At 40.2% G+C, this 19064-nt stretch overlaps 1 protein-coding gene across 4 annotated transcripts in view; it reads right to left on the bottom strand.

Moving 5' to 3' along the window:
* Positions 1-202: 202 nt before the first annotated feature.
* The window catches only part of septin5a (septin 5a), a 69361-nt gene continuing 50499 nt past the window's right edge, over positions 203-19064 (bottom strand). For all 4 annotated transcript variants that reach the window (XM_055655187.1, XM_055655189.1, XM_055655190.1 and 1 more), the window contains 10 exons: positions 16104-16200; positions 13925-14014; positions 12184-12307; positions 10424-10558; positions 9529-9646; positions 8394-8495; positions 7559-7655; positions 4858-4993; positions 3959-4061; positions 203-3065 (listed from right to left, as the gene is read on the bottom strand). In XM_055655187.1, coding sequence (XP_055511162.1) covers positions 3009-3065; positions 3959-4061; positions 4858-4993; positions 7559-7655; positions 8394-8495; positions 9529-9646; positions 10424-10558; positions 12184-12307; positions 13925-14014; positions 16104-16200 — 1059 coding nt within the window. In that variant the 3' untranslated portion in view covers positions 203-3008. The remainder of the gene's footprint in view (positions 3066-3958; positions 4062-4857; positions 4994-7558; positions 7656-8393; positions 8496-9528; positions 9647-10423; positions 10559-12183; positions 12308-13924; positions 14015-16103; positions 16201-19064) is intronic.

The following is a 19064-nucleotide window of genomic DNA, read 5'->3' as shown; positions in this document are numbered from 1 at the left end:
TAATCTTTGCAGAGCCTGACAGCAATTGTCACTTTCATGCTGTCCTTAAAGCACACCAATTATTGGAATAAGGGCCGTATTTTAATAACACGAGGGCAAGCATTACAGTTGGGGATACAAGCTGTGAAATCCATTTTAAAACAAATACAAGCCTCCGTACTTCTGCGAGGCCCTGCAATGAAAGCTATTGATAAACAAAATAATGTTTGATTCATGTCAGCATTTGGAATTGATATGCTAAACACAAGCATGATGCCAATTTATTAAGATGGTTCAGTAGGCTTTTCAGAAATATATTAAAATGCTCTACATTAAGTAATGACAAAAGATACATTGTCGCTACAAGGGGATATAATGCAGCGTGCCTTCAGTAAATGCACCTGTTTACAGGAAGTATAAAAACACAGGGAACCATACAGGAAATGAGTAATGCACTACACCAAGCAAAGAGTGAGATTTTTGATCCAAACATTAATAAATATTACATTACCCTTTATATTACAATGACTGTAATGAATGTAATGTTGTAGAAATTGAACTGCTCATCAGAATCTATCAACAGAAGCTTGTCTTGTCTGTAATGCCAAGAAGATACCGTGCCGAGCTGTTTCCATTTACAGCTTGAAGGGAACTCCCTACTCTGTGCCTTATTTTGAGGCAGACAGCAAAATAGGTAGAGTGCTACAACATATGGGGCCTCCTGTTAATGATACACAGATACCAAATAGTTACAGAGAAAAATAAGCTGAAAGCTGCTGAGTCGGGTGGGGGGTGGAGCAGGAAAGAAAATCTTTATCCTTTTGACATGACTGCCTAGTTTTTATCAGAAGCATAAAATACGCAAAAGCTGTAAACTGAGTAAAGTTTAAATATTAGAATGGAATTTTTCCTCAAGTAGACATAGATGGTCCAGGAAGAGCAAGGTGTTCTCTGACTCTCCAGCCAACATTTATATCTCAGGCATCATCACTGTATTATACCACATGCTATTAATTTCATTACGGTATGTGTGGAACCATATGGCACATAATTATCTGTTGTGATTTCCAACAGCGACTACATCTTCAAAGTGTTTCATTAGAAGTGTTCCTGAAATATACAATATGAATGATATTTCTACATCTTTTTAACAATGCCCAATATTTAAAAAAAAAAGTAGGCCATTCATACCGAGGCCTGTTCCATCTTTCAATAAAATTGCAGCTGATCTGTATTATAGCTTTTTCACTAGCCTTTGGCACATATCCCTTTATAACCCTGGACAGCAGTAATCAATGAATCTGAGATTTAAACATTTGTAATGCTTTAGAATCTACTGTTTTCTGTAGGAAAGTATCCCGTACTACTACTACTACTCTTGTGGGGAGAAGTGAATCCTAATTATTTTTCTGAATTACTTTGGTTTATGTAAAGTACCTTTGTCTGACAGCACTTCAGCAAGTCAGTTCCTCTATCTATCCCATTAATTCCATTCAGAATGATCAAAACTCTCTGAAATCACCCTTCGTTCTGTAATTTACAGGGAATGCAAAGCTAATTTATGCAAATTCTTCTCTCAATCATCAGAAGCATGGTGAAATACTAGTGAAACTGGCCGAACTTTCTCCAAGGAGAAAGCTTGTAAGCCTGGAAAAGGCTTGTAGAAGTATTGGAATGTGTCTCACACTTCAGTAGGGAAATGTGTCTCCCATTGCATGTGCTAAATGTGATTTGTATGTTCATTGGAATCTGCTTCCAAAATTCTGCCCAAAGGAGTCAACTGAATTAAACGTTGCAAGCAGGATAAATGCATTTATACAGTGCTGTGATATATTTTTCCACCAAGGACAATTTTGTGTCTTCTGAAACATAAACTAGGTTTGTCTTAATAATGGTTTCTACGCAGCCAGAGTTCACAGAAAAGAGAAAGGAATTATTCAATTGACATAGACATGAAACCATTCTGGGAGAAATCTTGTATTCAATACACAATGAACTTCCTCATTGCCAATCTGAACTCTTATTCAGGTTCCATTGTTTGATCATTATTCATTAAAAGCATAGATTGATAGATACAATGTCATAGAATCATACGGCATGGAAACTCTCCCTTAGGTCCATCTTGTCCATGCCGACCAAGATAGCCCATCAAAGCTACTTCCATTTGTTCATGTTTAGCCCATATCCCTCTAACCTTTCCTATCCATGTACCTTTCCAAGTTTCTTTTCAATGGTGTTATGCTACCTGCCTCAGCTGCATCCTATGGCAGCGTGTTCCCTATACCCACCTTGACATGAAGGGAACCAGGGGATATGGGGGTTTTGCTGGCAAATAGCCATGTGTTAATAAATGGCACTGAGGTAGAAGATCAGCCATGATCATAGTGAATGGTGACCCAGTGGGCAAGGAAGGACTATACTTATTTCTATTTCTTATGTTCTTATGATGATTTTGATGGACGGGCTTTGAGGCACGGCAGAATTTTCTGCAATTTCGCCCAGAATATTCATGGGTTTCTATTCAAACCTTAGCAGGAAGGTACGGAGAGTTTAAAGAAAAATGCAAACTGTCATTTCTGCTTTTCTCTGCGGTTATCAGAAAAAAAAATGGGATGTCAATGTGTACAAAATTATTCACTGGCCAGCACGTGCACTCCTGACCTTTAAAAAAAACCCAATACCTGAAGTCAGACCCATTTGAAAACATTTATTAGTAAAGAGTATTTTCCACATACGCATTCCAATGTAGATATCCCTCTGAATGTTGTTAAATTGTACTGACAAGATATTAAATACAAACCCAGACAAACAAGCAGGATATGTAAATTATATGGTGGCACTATACAGGGTAGGCCAGACACAAGGTGACCCTTGAGCTGTCTCTAGAGTATAACAGGAAACACATGACACGTTCTGTACAGTGCATTTCCCCCAGGGGCTCGCCCTGCGCCTTGTGTCACCTTCCTCACGCCAGTTGGATTTGGTTGAAGTGGTGAGTCTTTGTTCTTTGCTCAGTCTCAGTCCATCACTCACTGATCTTGCATTTGCTGTTGCATTCGTTGCAACATTTCCTGCATTCGCCGGAGCTGCAGAAAGGAAGGTGTAATTACTGAGCTCTATTGCGTACTGATACACACTAGCAACAGGCAGCAGCAGTGGTTTTTCCATCATTGAACAATACACACTGGTTCAACAACCACGCATCCCTTATACTAGGATTATGAGTGTCTAAAACGCTTGGGAACATTCATATTATTCAGATAATGAAAAATGCAAACAGCTGAGTTTGCATAAATTGAATACTATGTGAAATTAAATTATATTCAAATACACTGAGAACTGGCAGATAACATAAGAAATTACCTCAACATCTATGATAAGGAGATTACTTAATAACAACTTGATTCCCTGGTCAAATCAGAGACCAAAGGCTAATATTCAAGTTACAATCCAAGTTTCCAAATTCTTGTGTGGATAGGCCTTGTTTACTTTCATCTGTCCAGTTTTACCTTCTGATGATTCAATGGGAAACCAATTTGAGTGGTTCCTATGTTGGGCAATACATTTGCAAATCCAGTTTAATATCTGGCTGAAATTCGAAATTGTAGATTATTTATAGCCAGATAAGCAGTCACTACTCAGGAGCACAGGGAATGAATTAATTGCTGGGAAAGAACAACATTGCAACACCAATTTTATTTAACTGGCTCTGCCCACTGTTGGCGATTCCATATTCAAGCTAATCATGGCAAAATCTCATCTTGATTAATTTGCAAATGATTACTTCCTGTCAAGTCTCAAAACAATTAAAAAATGAACAGCAAACCAAAATTAAACAGTAAAATCACAAATGTGGATTAAATATTTTCGGTGAATTTGGCCACCAGTAACAGACTCAAGATTGTCACAGACTATTCAGTTACATGATGTGGATTTCACACCTCAGACACTCATCTCTCTTCACACTTCAGCCACTCACCTCTTCATCTTTCATTTTGATCAGTTTCTCTGTCTCTGCATCCGGAGTTGGCACTGGGAGTATGGGGAGCGGACTTTCTGCTCGGTTGTCCTGGGTCAATTTACTGTGTAAATTAAAGAATGGAAAAGTCAGTGGCTTTTTTTCAGCTGGCTTTGCAATTTTATAATGTCACACTGGGAATAATAAAATAATTTCTGATCTTCCGATTCTACACTTCCAAACATGACGATAACATGAACTGAGTGAAACTCCCCAACGAGAAAATGGCCACAATTTAGCATGGTGGTTGGTGTCGATCCCCTATACCTCCACGAAAACCTCACCAGTGTCTCGTAGAGTACTTGTGGGAAACCCTTGAGAATTTGAGGACCACTCATTGAACCATTGTAATTTGTCTGGAAAAGCCATGAATTTTAGCAGAGCAATTCTTGCAAGGAGTCCTCAGAAAAGGAGTGGTGAAAATTCAAGGAAATGGTATAATTCACTGATAAGAACTTCCATGGAAATTCTACCCTAAAAGAGCTATTTTTGAGAGAGGACCGCATGTTTTTTTCTTTGCATGAGGCATGAACCAAATGATTCCGACAATCCTGTGGTTCTTGCACTATAATGCTGAGAACTGTATCCTGCATTTTTCATCTTTCCCTTCACTCTAACTATTGCACTTGAGTTTGGCTTGCTTGTATTTATGTCTAATATTATCTTATTTTATAGTATGCAAAATGAAAGCTTTTCAACGTATCAGTACACATGACAATAATAAACCTAAAGGTCAACCTAATTCAGCATCCATGATAAATCATGAATGCAATAAACAATAGGTGGAATTGGCTGACGATAAATTCAGTTTCAACATTGCTCTGATGGGAGGGTGAATGATGGGCAGAAAGAAAACCAACCTTGTCATTTCCTGAATGCACCGAGCTCTGAAGTTCTCATAGTGAATGTCCCAGGTAACATCCTTCAGGTCCTGCATGTGTGTTCGGATCAGCATGTTCCGCAGTTTTACAAAATCACAGTGTGCCTGGTTCTCCACTGTAATGAAATATAATCAAGAAACAATTCTTCAGGCTAGTTATTTATTGACTGCAATGACGAAGTGTCAGATGACGTCTGAGGAAGGTTCCCTGACCCAAAACGTCACCTAACGTCACCATGTCTTCCAGAGATGCCGCCTGACCTGCTGAGTTACTCCAGTACTTTGTGTTTTTTTGTAAAACCGAAAAACTGCAGTTCCTTGCATCTGTGCTGTTCAGGGGAGAGCTTTAGGAAATCTCACTCAATACCAGATCCACCCCACCCAGCCCTACCAACTGGACTTGAATATTTCACTCATATTGCAAAGTGGAGGTTCAGCCATACTGGGCAAGTGGTGCTGAAACTTTTGTCTCAGAGGCAGTAATGCTGCACCGAGGCAAATGCTCTGTGAAAATAATTCAGTGTAAAGGAGTGGCTGGTAAATATTGACTCTGAAAAATGTGTAATCAGGAAATCTATTGTCAATTACTTATTTTTCCTCAATCAATTGAGTTTTACTTTGGACAGTAAAATTCAGGTGGACCTTTTTGCACTTTTCATCTTATTGATGTCCTAGTGTTACATGGTGTTATTGTCATTTCAGACATAAAGATGTTGCTCCTAACTGTCCGCACATTTCGAGGAAACCCTAAAGAACCAGCATTTATGCTTCTGGCACAATCTTATTGAATAGCAGAGCAAGCATTTTTGTGTACCATGAGAAGTCAAATGGCCTGCTGTTACTTTTTATACATTTACATTCTTGGGATCCAACAATGTAACAATGGTTCATATGGAGTCAATGACACTAAAATATTTAAACGTTATGAATGATTTTTTTTGTTTAAAATGTTAATTAATTAACCACTGTGCCCATTGAAATTGCAAATTACATTTAGAATCAGTTTATCATAAATGTTGCACTAAAACCACGTGCAAAAATGAGCATACCTTTTGTGTGTGGTAAGCCCATTTTCAGCTTTCGTAATCTAATCATACTATTGGCATGTTTTAGTATGTCATGGAATACTTTGTAAAAAAATCAGAATAACTAATTAGGTCTTAAAACACTGCCCAGCATCTTATAACACATGTAAAGCACTGGCCAACGAGAGTTGTTTTTTAAAATGGGCTATATAAATAAATGTGACTTGACTTGACTTGAATATTGGCTCTTGACAGTTTTTGCATTTCGCAATAAACAAATTAGTGGGAGTGGAGAATTAAAACTAAACATTTCACAAAAGGGATGCTAGTTTGGGCATGATTTAAATTGAGCACGCCCAGGTTGAAAATTGTATCTTTGACTTTTATCCAAACAAGCACAACCTCAGACACACCTACATGTAATTTCTCGAAGTGTCTCCAAAGCAGTCAGCCCAATCAATCTAGTCTTTGCCTCTGAATGGTACAGATGCGAACATAATACTTTTGTGGGAGTTCGCCTCATTCAGAATGCATTTTGTGCTCTCGATGTGGTCTTTTTTACATAGGAGAGACCAAGTCACCATTTTGCTGAACACTTGCACGCTGCCTGCCAAGACTGGCTGGAGCTCCCGGTTGCTAATCATTTATTAAAGTCCTCTTCCCATTCCCATGCTGACCTTTCTGTCCTCTATTGCCAAAGTGAGACCACACATAAACCGGAAGAAAAGCACATCATATTCCTCCTGGGCAGCTTACAAACAAGTGGCTTGAATATAGAATTAACCAATTAAAAATAATGCCCCTTTTTAAAAACATTGCATACATTTACACCACTTCCCACCACCCCAGTCACCATGCTCCTATCCCCACTTCCATGTGCTTATCTCCCATCCCTCTACCAATTTTCCTATTTATCTCCCTATCCTTCTCTTCCCCCTGCTCCCTTCCACCAAAATTCTTCCCTCTGACTTCACATTTCACTCCTGTCTTCTTTCCATATCTGACACCTTTTTGTATCCTTTTCACCTCTAGTCTTTGTCATTTACACCCATCTGTCAATTAGCCCCCCTCATCTGTATCCACATATCACCTTTGTCCCACCCTCACCTCTCTTTTCTAGCTTTCTCTCCCCGACTGCAAACAGTCTGAAGAAGGGTGTCAAAACACTGTCTGTCCATTCCTTCACAGATGCTGCCTGACCCACTGAGTTCTTCCAGCACTTGGTTTTTTGATCACAATTCCAGCATCTGCATTCTCCTGTGGCTGATTTGATCCATTTCCTAGCGATTTTGCACAAAACTGATGATGCCATCCATACAACTCTCTTGGCTAAGGTAACACGAGTGGGGATTAATGTGACATTCTGTAAAGTATTAATCTTAGTTTAATATCAGGCAATGTCCTTTTGTATAATAGTGTCAGATTAATTAGAAAGTGCTCTATATTTTACATTCTTCCACTGAGTTATTTTGCTATCTATCACTTGGATAATAGCCTATTGTTAATATGTTATGCTTGCAAAAAATTCCATTCAAGAAGAGAAAGGGGGGGTTTTCTCCTCTACTTTAAGATTTAAAACGCTCACATGTCAGGGCCTCTCTGGAGCAGGGCAAGTTAGGCTGCCTCTCCTTCCCCTCCTTCCCTGAGCTTGCTCACCTTCTACAATGCCCCATGGATACAGTCGGCCACGGACCCTCTGACCTCGAGCTTCCACCACCGTGTTGCTGCCGATGACTGCAAAGGGAATGCTTTCCTGTAACCATTCAGAAGTAGGAAATTATATTAAGGAGGATTAATAAAAATGAAAAGTGAAGGAAAGACAATGGAATATCTCATTGAAAAATATATTTAATAATAAGACCAACACAGGTTTAATAAATGCCTCATCCCACTGAATGGTTTGTCCTAATGTCTCCTATGAGAAAACAATGAATTAATATAAGAATATGTTCCTGCTTCTAATGGCACACTGGGCCATAATTATAGACTCTATCACAAAATATTACCTCTCCCAATAACAATCAAATCAGAATTGATTCCAAAGTTTATCAACAGATAAGTATAAAGATCAAATCCTTTTACAAATCTGTATCTTCTTCGTAACGTTGCGATCCTCATGGATATAGAGCATTGCATTATATCAGGTCTATTATATTAGTCTGTGTTCTGAGCCCAGGCAAATACAATGATGGTCAGGATTAAAGTCCTGTTCAGCTCTGGGAAGGTAGAATGGGGGACGATCCCGCTGTTTCCACTCAGAATTTGCATCAGGTAGGAACACAGTAAAACTCCAGTGAATAGCAACATGGATGTGTTATATAGTGAAACAAGTGCATCAGAGTTGGAGTTACTTCACTGAAGCTGTCCTCATCATATCATTTCCTTCTCTAGTATCTGTTGCTGCTGTATCAAAGTCTGATTCTTTCTAAAAACTAAATTCACCACTTCCACCATTTTGCTTGAATCTCTCGTTCCTTGAATTTCAATTTACCTTTAGTTCTTTATCTTGCTTTTTAAATTCGTCATCTTCATCCGAGTCACATTCAGGAAATTGATATATTTTAATTCCGTATTGTTCAATTTCATCTCTTATCTACATTGGAACAAGGAAGAGCAGAGTAGAGTTCCAGTTAATAAACCAGGCTGAGAAATTCAATTTGACAAGAACAGCAATGATTATGACATAGTCAAACAAGACCATGAACTTCAGACATGACAAAAATCCAAACAAAGGAGTAACTCGTGAAGACATTGATGAAGCTAGGAAAATTGGTGGAGAAACATAAAAGTTCCAGGCTTTTGCAGCATGATATGTGGGGTGGTTGTGTGAGAATGTAAAAAAAATTGGAAATGCTAGAAATCCGAAATAAAAAATTTTAAATGCTGGAAATACACAGCAGGTTTGGCCACATCTGCGGGTAGAGAAACAGTTAATGTCAAACTCTATTTTGCTCCCCACAGATGTGGCCTGACCTACTGATTATATGGGTGGAGGCCTTGGCAGCAAATGTAGGGATGAGTTTGGGTTTAGGAACCAACAGACCACAGCGTGCTGTGTTTCACAATGTTTCACAGTCAGTGAAACTATAAGCGCAAGCTATGAAATGGATTTAAAATGTTGCAGAGCTGGTGAACTGAGCAGTGAGGATGGGGCAATGGCTGGGGAATCATCAAAGGACCTGAGATTGCAAAATAATGGCTGCAAGACTGAAAAAGTGTGGATGCTGGTAAACGCTGACCAGGTTGACCAGGCGTTGGGTTTAATGCCCGGATTGTCTCTACCGCTTGACAATGTTGGGGAATATCTTGTGCAGATGATGCATCGCTGAGAGAAGACTGATTGGGCAATAATTAGCTTGTTAAAATTAGTTATCTGGGCAATTTTCCACATTGTCTTTAAATGTCAATGTTGCAGCTGTAATGGAATTCCAAACCAGATGGTATTTGTGAATGACTAGCAATATGGGCTGTTGATAGCACAGTTTGTTGGTGACAATGTGACATACTTCCTGGGATATTAATAACACCAATAATATGGAGGATGTGCTTTTTGCCTGTGGCAGCTGAATTTTATGTTCTGCTTTTTTAATCTCTGAGGCACTTATATTATGAATGATTTTTCTCACCCTCTCTTTGAGTTTCTTCACCTCGATGGGAGTGAGCGAGTCAGCTTTTGCAATTATTGGTACAATGTTCACTTTCTGATGTAACGCTTTCATAAACTCCGTGTCCAGTGGCCGCAGTCTATATCCAAGCAGATGGAATAAATTACACTCACAGTGGGCGGACTATCCCTCCCCACCTCCATAGACCAAGCATCTCCAGAGAAAGTACAATCACAGTGAAGGACAAATCTAATCTCAAAGGCTAACCATGGGCCGTCTGCAAGTGGATAGTGGTTCCAATGATACAAGGAGCAGTGCTGTTTTTCGAAGTCCCGTAATAAGATGTAAAGAAATGCAGATTTAGCTTCTCGTGCAGTCTCTTCCACAAGAGACTGCATGAACCACTGATTTCTCTGCCAATGTCTTACACAATTGTCTCAAAGAACAATCAGACACAATTAGCCCAGGACTGGACCCACTGTAAAACAACCATAGTACAGTCTAATATGTAAACCCTTTCAATTCTCTCTCAAAGGTAAAGCATAATAAATTAATTACAGAACACCGGCCTGTCTATAACTCACAAGACAACCTAAAATACCTTCAGATAGCTGGAGCATCTCTAAAACAAATGACAAGCTCTTCTGCAAGGCAAAATGCAGACCATAAACTCACCCGAGACTAAGAAATCAAATACAGAAAGTTCAATAAAATCCTGGTGACATTATTCTCAAGAGAGGCTCTCCTTCACTCCCAATCAACACATTGGGCTGTGAATGTGGCTGATGACACATCATTAAACTTTACTTGCCTTGCCCCTTGATCGCATTTAGTGCGGGAAACTAACCCAAGTACACTGCAGAAAGTCATTTCCTTCCTGATTACTTCAATCTCTATCAATTGCATTCGCTCTTACCCGTGTCCATAGGGAGAGATAAAATACAAGCAGCAGTGGATACGGTTATCCTGAATGTTCTTGCGATTTAGGCCACTCTCATCACGGAAATACTGCTCGAACTGTTGGTCAATATAGTCCGCTATAGGCTTCCAGCTGCCACAAAAAAAAGGAGAAGAGAAATGAAAGAGATCTCTTTTAAAGGAACGTTGGCTCGCAAATGTCAGCAAATCAGAATAGAGTCAGTGAGATTCCCTCTTGGTTTGTTTAGGAAGGCACAGGTTTAAGTGTTGACTTGGTCTGGGCAAACAAAACAAACACATTTCACTGCTCTGATACTGAAAGGACATTTAAATATAGGTTGATTGATGTATAACTGCATGGCAATATTCGTAGAAATACTGACTTTAATATAGAGGCCTGGTAAATATAGACTTTAGTATTGTTAAGAACAATAAATACGATAGAGAAATTCATCAGCGCCCACAGGGGCCATTAATACATCTGCATACCATGCTGGTTAGTAAAGCATTCAATACTCACAGGTATCAAGGAACAACTGCATAACATTTTAGGTTATGTTTAGACCTAAAGACCTATAAGAAGGGGAAACAGGAGTAGGCAGCTCAGCCTCTTCTACCTGCTCTGCCATTCATGGTTGATGCCATTGTTCTAACCTTTCCCCATAATCATGATGATCTTGTTTGTAGACAGCTTACCATCACACCAGTTTCAGTCACTTCCCTTGACTCCAGTATTCATGACTGCAAACACTCTGAGGGAAGTACGCTGGTACTGTCATCCTAAATTGTGCATTCAACAGCGATCTCAGTTCCTCAGAGTAATGTCGGCAACTGTTGGTGATTTTCCATTGTTACGACCAAAAACCTCCAGGCCAATATGATACAAAGATAAGGCACGATGATGAATTAAGGTTTATGCTGCGATACAGCTTAAACATTGATGCAAACATTTTGGAACAAATGACCTGAATCCAACTGTGTAATATTCACTTACAGATGTTCAGATGTGGGCTATTCAGCTGGTTGCACCTTGCATATTCTTGCCATCGAGGGAGTACAGAGAAGGTTCACCAGACTGATTCCTGGGATGTCAGGACTTTCATATGAAGAAAGACTGGATAGACTCGGCTTGTACTCGCTAGAATTTAGAAGATTGAGGGGGGATCTTATAGAAACTTACAAAATTCTTAAGGGGTTGGGCGGGCTAGATACAGGAAGATTATTCCCGATGTTGGGGAAGTCCAGAACAAGAGGCCACAGTTTAAGGATAAGGGGGAAGTCTTTTAGGACCGAGATGAGAAAAATAAATTTCACACGGAGAGTGGTGAATCTGTGGAATTCTCTGCCACAGAAGGTAGTTGAGGCCAGTTCATTGGCTATATTTAAGAGGGAGTTAGATGTGGCCCTTGTGGCTAAAGGGATCAGGGGGTATGGAGAGAAGGCAGGTACAGGATACCGAGTTGGATGATCAGCCATGATCATATTAAATGGCAGTGCAGGCTCGAAGGGCCGAATTGCCTACTCCTGCACCTATTTTCTATGTTTCTATGTATCTATGTTTCTATATTATTCAGATGGTTCATGGAAGATTAATTATCTTAACCCAGCTTGGATATATTACCCTTTAAATCCATGCTTGAGGAAAATAATATCCACCATTCTGAGTTTTGAAACCTTCTATCATCCTGTTCCTTGGAAACAGTTCCACATGCCTGTCGCTTTTGTAAGGAAATCACCATTGGCATCACAAAAACGTACCTTTGTATGTTGTTGACTGCATCGCCAAATCCAGGCGTATCAACTATCGTCAACTTTAATTTAACACCTTTCTCTTCAATGTCCACTGTGTGTTTTAAAATCTCCACTGTTTGATTGATCCTCTCTGTGAAGTAAAGATGAGGAAAATGTGAGGGCAAATGTAAATAATATATTGCAATCATCCTGCTCATCCACTGACTGATTAATGCATTGTCCAATTTTGAGGAATCAAAGATATCTGATTAGTTTGTGATCGTCATTAACACCATTGAAAATTATTATTATGAATGGAATAATAATTATGAATGGAAAAATTTGCAGAGGCCAGAAATATGAAAGAAAAACAGAAAATGAGAGAAATGTTAAGCAAGTCCTGCAGCATCTGTGGAATAATTGCATGAAAGGTCTTGCACTTGAAATGTTTCTCTTCCAATAGTTGCTACATGATCAGCTGACCAATTTCAGTATTTTCTATTTTTATTACTGCACTCTCACCATCAGAGAAGTCATCAGAAAAAAATATTTGATCAATATTGATTTTAATAGTCTCATCTATCTTTGTCATTGTGATTGGTTAGCATTGCTGGGTTCCCATAAGTGCCGACAGCCATTGATTGCATTTATGTGACCACAAGGACTCCCATTAATAATGCACGTTTTTTATTATCAAGAAAAAATTATCTTTCCCCTAACCAGTTTTCAAGAGTTTTCATCCAATTTAGCTGAGAATGATACACATCACAGTGTATCATTCAGATTGTGTAGGAAGGAACTGCAGATGCTGGTTTCAACCAAAGATAGACAAAAAAACTGGAATAACTCAGCAGGACAGGCAGCATCTCTGGAGAAAAGGAATAGGTGACGTTTCGGGTCGAGACCCAAAATGTCACCCATTACTTTTCTCCAGAGATTCTGTCTGACCCGCTAAGTTACTACAGTTTTTCGTATCAATCAGATTGGCAGGCAGTGTATGGGGATATGCATGAAATGGTTACTATTTCAGAGCAAAGAACTTCACATTCCTAGCAGTGCAGAATTATCCTTATGGAATCGAGGTTCAGTTTAAGCCGAGGACCAGTCGGACATTTAATGGTGCGTTATAGGCAATAACTAACAATGTCTCAGCATTAGAAACAAGTGGATGTGATTTCAGTTGCATTATTTTTTCTTGCTCAATTCATCACTTTTAACTAAATCCCAGTATGTTTCAATCGCATGCAGAAAGACAAGATGTCTGATCTCACAATGTCTTTGTTCCTATTATTCAACCTCTCGATTGGTTCCTCGTTCATGAGGATCTGAGGCACAAGTAGTGTAAGAACACGTTGAGTGGAGAAAGGTTTCTCAGGATAGGACTCAACATCATTATGGAGTTCTTACTCAGGTATTAGATAAAAACAATGGCACTAATCAAATGATGTCATTATACATTTCATTACAAAGATTAAACGCTTTTGTTTGAAAAACATCCATTGGCAGCATGCCACTAAGTCTGACCACAAACCAGTTGACCAAAAGTATATAATATTAGCAACCTTAGCATTGTGGAGTAACAGCAACTGCTAGACCACTGTGACTTTTCCCTGCAAATTGAATGGCAACATTTTCCAACAGCTGGACACTTGACTTCTGTTGGGTGATGGAGGAGGCAAAACGTCAATGGTGGGTGAGTGTGAAGGTGGCTTGTGGTGCAAGGTATGTGGTTGTGTAGTGGTTGGTCAAAATAGAGAAGGATTCTTACCTTCAGCATTGAGAAGCTTCCTGTCTTTGTAAAGATCTGTAAGGAAGAAGAGGCTCTTGACTAAAGTAGACTTCCCAAGCCCCGACTCTCCTGGGGAGAAAGCAACAACTATTTTAAATAATGAGAATTAATGTTGTTAAATAAGTGTTATCAATAGACAATACACAATAGGTGCAGGAGTAGGCTATTCGGCCCTTCGAGCCAGCACCACCATTCAATGTGATCATGGCTGATCATCCACAATCAGTATCCCGTTTCTGCCTTCTCCCCATATCCCCCGACTCCGCTATCTTTAAGAGCCCTATCAACAGCAAATGTTTAATTCCAATCACACACCAATCATCCTCGGCAAAACTCATCATTCCCCATCATCCACCTTCTTAATTAAATGATAACATTCACTAGGTGACTTAGGAAATGATTCCCTTTGACAGGTAGAGTGAGGAAATTAGTATACACAATAAGGGCATGATCAAAATGCCTGGGGCTGGAATGAAAAAAATGAATGTGCATATCGGAGCCACAGGAATTCAACAGCAAGGAGCAATGGGGCAAATCACGGCATTGTTTAACTTGCAGGAGGATCACACAATTAGCAAATGAATTTCTGCAGAGCAGTGTCAGGTCCTTTAGTTAAATAATGTACTATTTACATGAAGGTAATATTCTCTACAGGGTAGAAGAACATTATAAAAAGTGCAGGTCTGGTAAAAAAGAGAAAATGCTGGAAATACATAGCAGTTCCGGTTTAGTCCAGCACAGTGGAGTTGCTGCTTTACAGCGCCAGAGACCCACATTCAATCCTGGCTACAGGTGCTGTCTGTACGGAGTGGGTATGTTTTCCCTGTTACTACATGGGTTTTCTCCAGGATCTCTGGTTTCCTGCCGCACTCCAAAGACAAACAGGTTTTTAGGCTAATTTGTTTGCTAAAATTGTAAATTGGCCCTAGGGTGTGTAGGATAGTATTCGTGTGCAAAGATTGTTGGTCAGCACGGACTCAGTGGGCCGAAGGGCCTGCTCCCAAGCTGCATTTCTAAACTAAACTAATAAATGTCAGGTCCCTTAGTTAAATGATGCACTGCTGACATGAAGGTAATATTCTAAACAGGGTAGAGGAATATTATAAAAATGTACAGGTTTGTAGGTTAATTAGTTTCACTGAATAGTAAATTGTTCCTAGTGTGTAGGATAGTACTAGTGTACAGAGCGATCTGATCGGCGCAGAAGGGCTTATTTCCATGCTATATTCTAAAGTCTAAAGTAAAGTCTAAACATAGAAACATGTAAAGTCAAGTAGCATCATGTTGTATCGAGAAACTGGCAGGGTTAAGTTTAAGTTTAGTATTGTCACGTGTACGGAGATACAGTGAATAGCTTCGTTTTGCATGCTATCCAATCAAATCAGAAAACACAACACATAAATGCAATTAAGCCACACTCAAGTACACTCGATAGAGCGAAGTGAAAGATACAGAGTGCAGAATATAGTTCTCAGCATTGGAGCATTACAGTCCAGAGACAAAGTCCAATGACAGCAATGGTAACGGTTCAGAGAAACTAACGACAGCAGCTTAACTCGAACCTTAAGTAAAACTAATGGGTTAATTCGTAGTCAAGCAGCATCTGCGGAAGCAAAGGGGATATGTCAATGTTTCAGGATATCAATGTCTGCATCAATTCTGGGGATGAAGAGGAAATATGGCCTGGATATAGTTGGGAGGTGGTGGAACAGGAGCTGGTGGAATAGGTGGAACCAGATTGGGAGGGGGGGGGGGGTAATGGTGTGTGGACAAAGGCAAGATGGACCAATGTGGGGGAGGGGGATGAGATGGACAAGGTGAACGATGGGAGAGAGAACCTGGGTAGACTGATGGGAATGGGAAAACCTTTCCACTACAAATATAGATAGACCAGCACCATTGGTCTCGAGACCAAGCTTTCAAGTGCTCCAAAAGCTCAAGTGTCAACAATTTATATTTTTCCTAACTTATCACACCTCCAAAACTAAGAAAAAGTCCAAACAACCTTCCAGGGTTTCTATTCCTCTCACTCAGGTCGACAGACAGATATGCAGATCCAACTAAGCACATTTTACATGGTGCTGCTTAACCTGCTTCAACTACTCATTATGATTCTGAGCAATGGGTTTCAAGTATTATTAGCAGGAAGCATTCTTACCTGCTACCATTAGCGTGAAGTCAAAGCCCTTCTTCACTGATTTGCGATGGACCTGGTTGGGCAATGTGGCGAATCCCACATATTCTTTTTCCACATCCTGAAACAAATAAATTGCTAATTTTAGAAAATCCCAAAGAGGTGATAATTGGAGATTACACAAGATGGACCAGGAAAAACGTATACGAAATGCATGCAATTCATGGACAGTAAACTGGAGCTTCCAAAATATTCTGAAGATGGGTTGCAACCCAAAATGTCACCTGTCCATTCCCTCCCCAGATGCTGCCTGAGCTGCAAAGTTCCACCAGCACTCGATGTTTTGCTCAAGATTCTAGTATTTACAGCTTCTTGTGTCTCCCAAAATATTTCCTTGTATTGGGTGTAATAGGTCACTTCCAAGCAACAGTCCGTAAATGGAGCAGTTTTTTGGTGTCAATTGTCAACATTCCCAGTCAGGTACAGAATGCCAAAAGTGTATCCCGACCAATATCTCACAAGGTTGTCTTTTACTACACCAGGAGAACACTCTCCGTTTCACAAAACTGCAGTATCTGTGACGGGTGTACTCATAGTTTGGATTCGGCCACTGCAAATCCCAGTTGAAACCATCACGTTTTTGACAACCTGGATGCAATAGATTAGAGAATCTTTTTCTAATCATGACATTCTCATTAAGCACAAGGTAGCTGACTTGAGACTGTAGCCCACAATGACAGCCCACAGACTGTAGACCACTCCTTTCTGCCTAGCAAACCCCTGCCATAACCGCAGACGAGCATAAATTATTGCAACTATTAGCGTTAGAATTAGGAACCCAACACATCACAGATATTCCCTTGTCCCATCCATCCATACCAGCAACCTCTCTGCTTTCAAATGCATCGCTTCCAATCCATGTATCTAATGCCCCTGTCCCACTTAGGAAACCTGAACGGAAACCTCTGGAGACTTTGCGCCCCACCCAAGGTTTCCGTGCGGTTCCCGGAGGTTGCAGGTGGTTGCCGGAGGTTGCAGGTAGTGGAAGCAGGTAGGGAGACTGACAAAAACCTCCGGGAACTTCCGGGAACCGCACGGAAACCTTGGGTGGGGCGCAAGGTCTCCAGAGGTTTCCATTCAGGTTTCCTAAGTGGGACAGGGGCATAAGTCTCAATTATTGAGATTTGGCTACAGGTTTCTTTCGACAAAACAGATTAAAAACTGTGGCGCTGGAGGACAAATGCTGATACAACACCATCCACACCCAATCTGAGTACCTGCCCAGCAGGTTCTCTCTCTCTGCAATTCATCTAAATTCAAAACATGAAAACAATTGACTTTAAACTCAATGTCTCAAAAATAAATGTGCAAAGGGTATAATGGCAGCAACCCTGCAACAATAAAAATAAATAATAATAATAATAATAATAATCAATACTTTATTAATCCCCCTATTCAGGGGAAATGTAGATGTTCTTGCATCTTCCTTCATTCCTTCATTCAGTTTAGTTGACATAAACACAATGAATATAAAACTCCTGCTAATCGGGGCACAGAGAGGGAATTGGGAAAGTAGAGAGAACCTGGAGAGGAGAAAGTATTGTCCATGCAGATTATTGATGTTGCAGAGAACATTAGGAGAGAGACTAGAGAACAGAGAAAATGGGGAACTGGTAAGAGTGTGGGGTTACAGAAAACAATCAGCATTGGAGAGCTTAAGATAGGTTGATTGTCAAGAGATCAACAAACAGAGGATTCTGACCATGGGGAGGACTGACAGCTGGAGGGAGCTTGGCACAGGAAGGTTTTGAGAACACCTGAACCTTTAGCAGTAGAATGGATTGATGAAGTAGAGAGAACAGGGATGGGAGTAATGTTTGGGTTAGCAAAGATTTTGTGTTGGAAAAGGGATTAGTCGACAGGAGGGAAAGAATTAAAGAGTGCAAGATAGACCATGGGTGTATTGTGGGCATATTGGAAGACAGGGGTGGAGTGGTCACAGGTAAGAACTATGCAACTGAGAAGGGAAACAAACAATGCTGGAAAGACTCAGCAGGTCAGTTAGCATTTATGTGGAGGAAAATAAATAACTTATCAGGCCGTTGGTCTTTCAAAAGGTTGCTTATTGGAGAACAAGCACAACATGACCTCAATCTTTAAGTCTGCCTACATTGCCGCTGTCATCGGTTGGATCATCAGACTCAACCCAGGAAAGAGATTGAGAACGTTATGTGATGTTATCAGAGGAACAAGCTGATACTGAATGGCAACATGGTGAAAGTGTTAGTCGTTGATCGATAGAGGCAAGAGTGTGAACACAACCCCAGCCTCATTAATGGAGTTAGAGTACAGATAGTCGACAGTTTTATGTGCCTTGGCATGGATATCAACAGCTACCATCTCTTCCCGGAAATGCTACCACGTACTCTCATTCTTAGCTAATTTGGTTATTCCATTATTGCACTAGTTTTTTTTGTGTTAGTTCAGATTGCATTACCATCTCTGCACCATGTGTTGCATTCATCACTGAAATTATTATCACATCTATCAATATTGTGTGCACTGTTTACCCTGTGAGCTTAGGTGAACTAGGAATTTAATTGCACCCTGTTGTATATAACAATAAAATTATCTGATTCGGGATCTGTTTCTGAACCTACATGGAGGTGGATGGAAGCCCAGGATAGATTGTGTACCTATGTTAATTTTATTTTATGATAATTAGTTCAGAGATACAACATGGAAACAGGCGCTTTGGTCCACTGAGACTACGCCGACCAGCGATCACCCACTAGTTCTACCCAACACACGGGGGGCAATTTACAGAAGCCAATTAACCTACAAACCTGCATGTCTTTAGAATACGGGGGGAAACCGGAGCAACCAGAGAAAACCCACACGGGCACAGGGAGAACATGCAAACTCCATACTGGCAGCACCCGTAGTCAGGATCAAACCTGAGTCTATGGTGCTGGTAGGCAGCAA

This window comes from Leucoraja erinacea, chromosome 25 (genome assembly GCF_028641065.1).
Source record: "Leucoraja erinacea ecotype New England chromosome 25, Leri_hhj_1, whole genome shotgun sequence".
Classification (NCBI taxonomy): Eukaryota; Metazoa; Chordata; class Chondrichthyes; order Rajiformes; family Rajidae; genus Leucoraja; species Leucoraja erinaceus.
The sequence above is the reverse complement of the archived record's forward strand: the minus strand, read 5'-3'. Positions and strand labels throughout refer to the sequence as shown.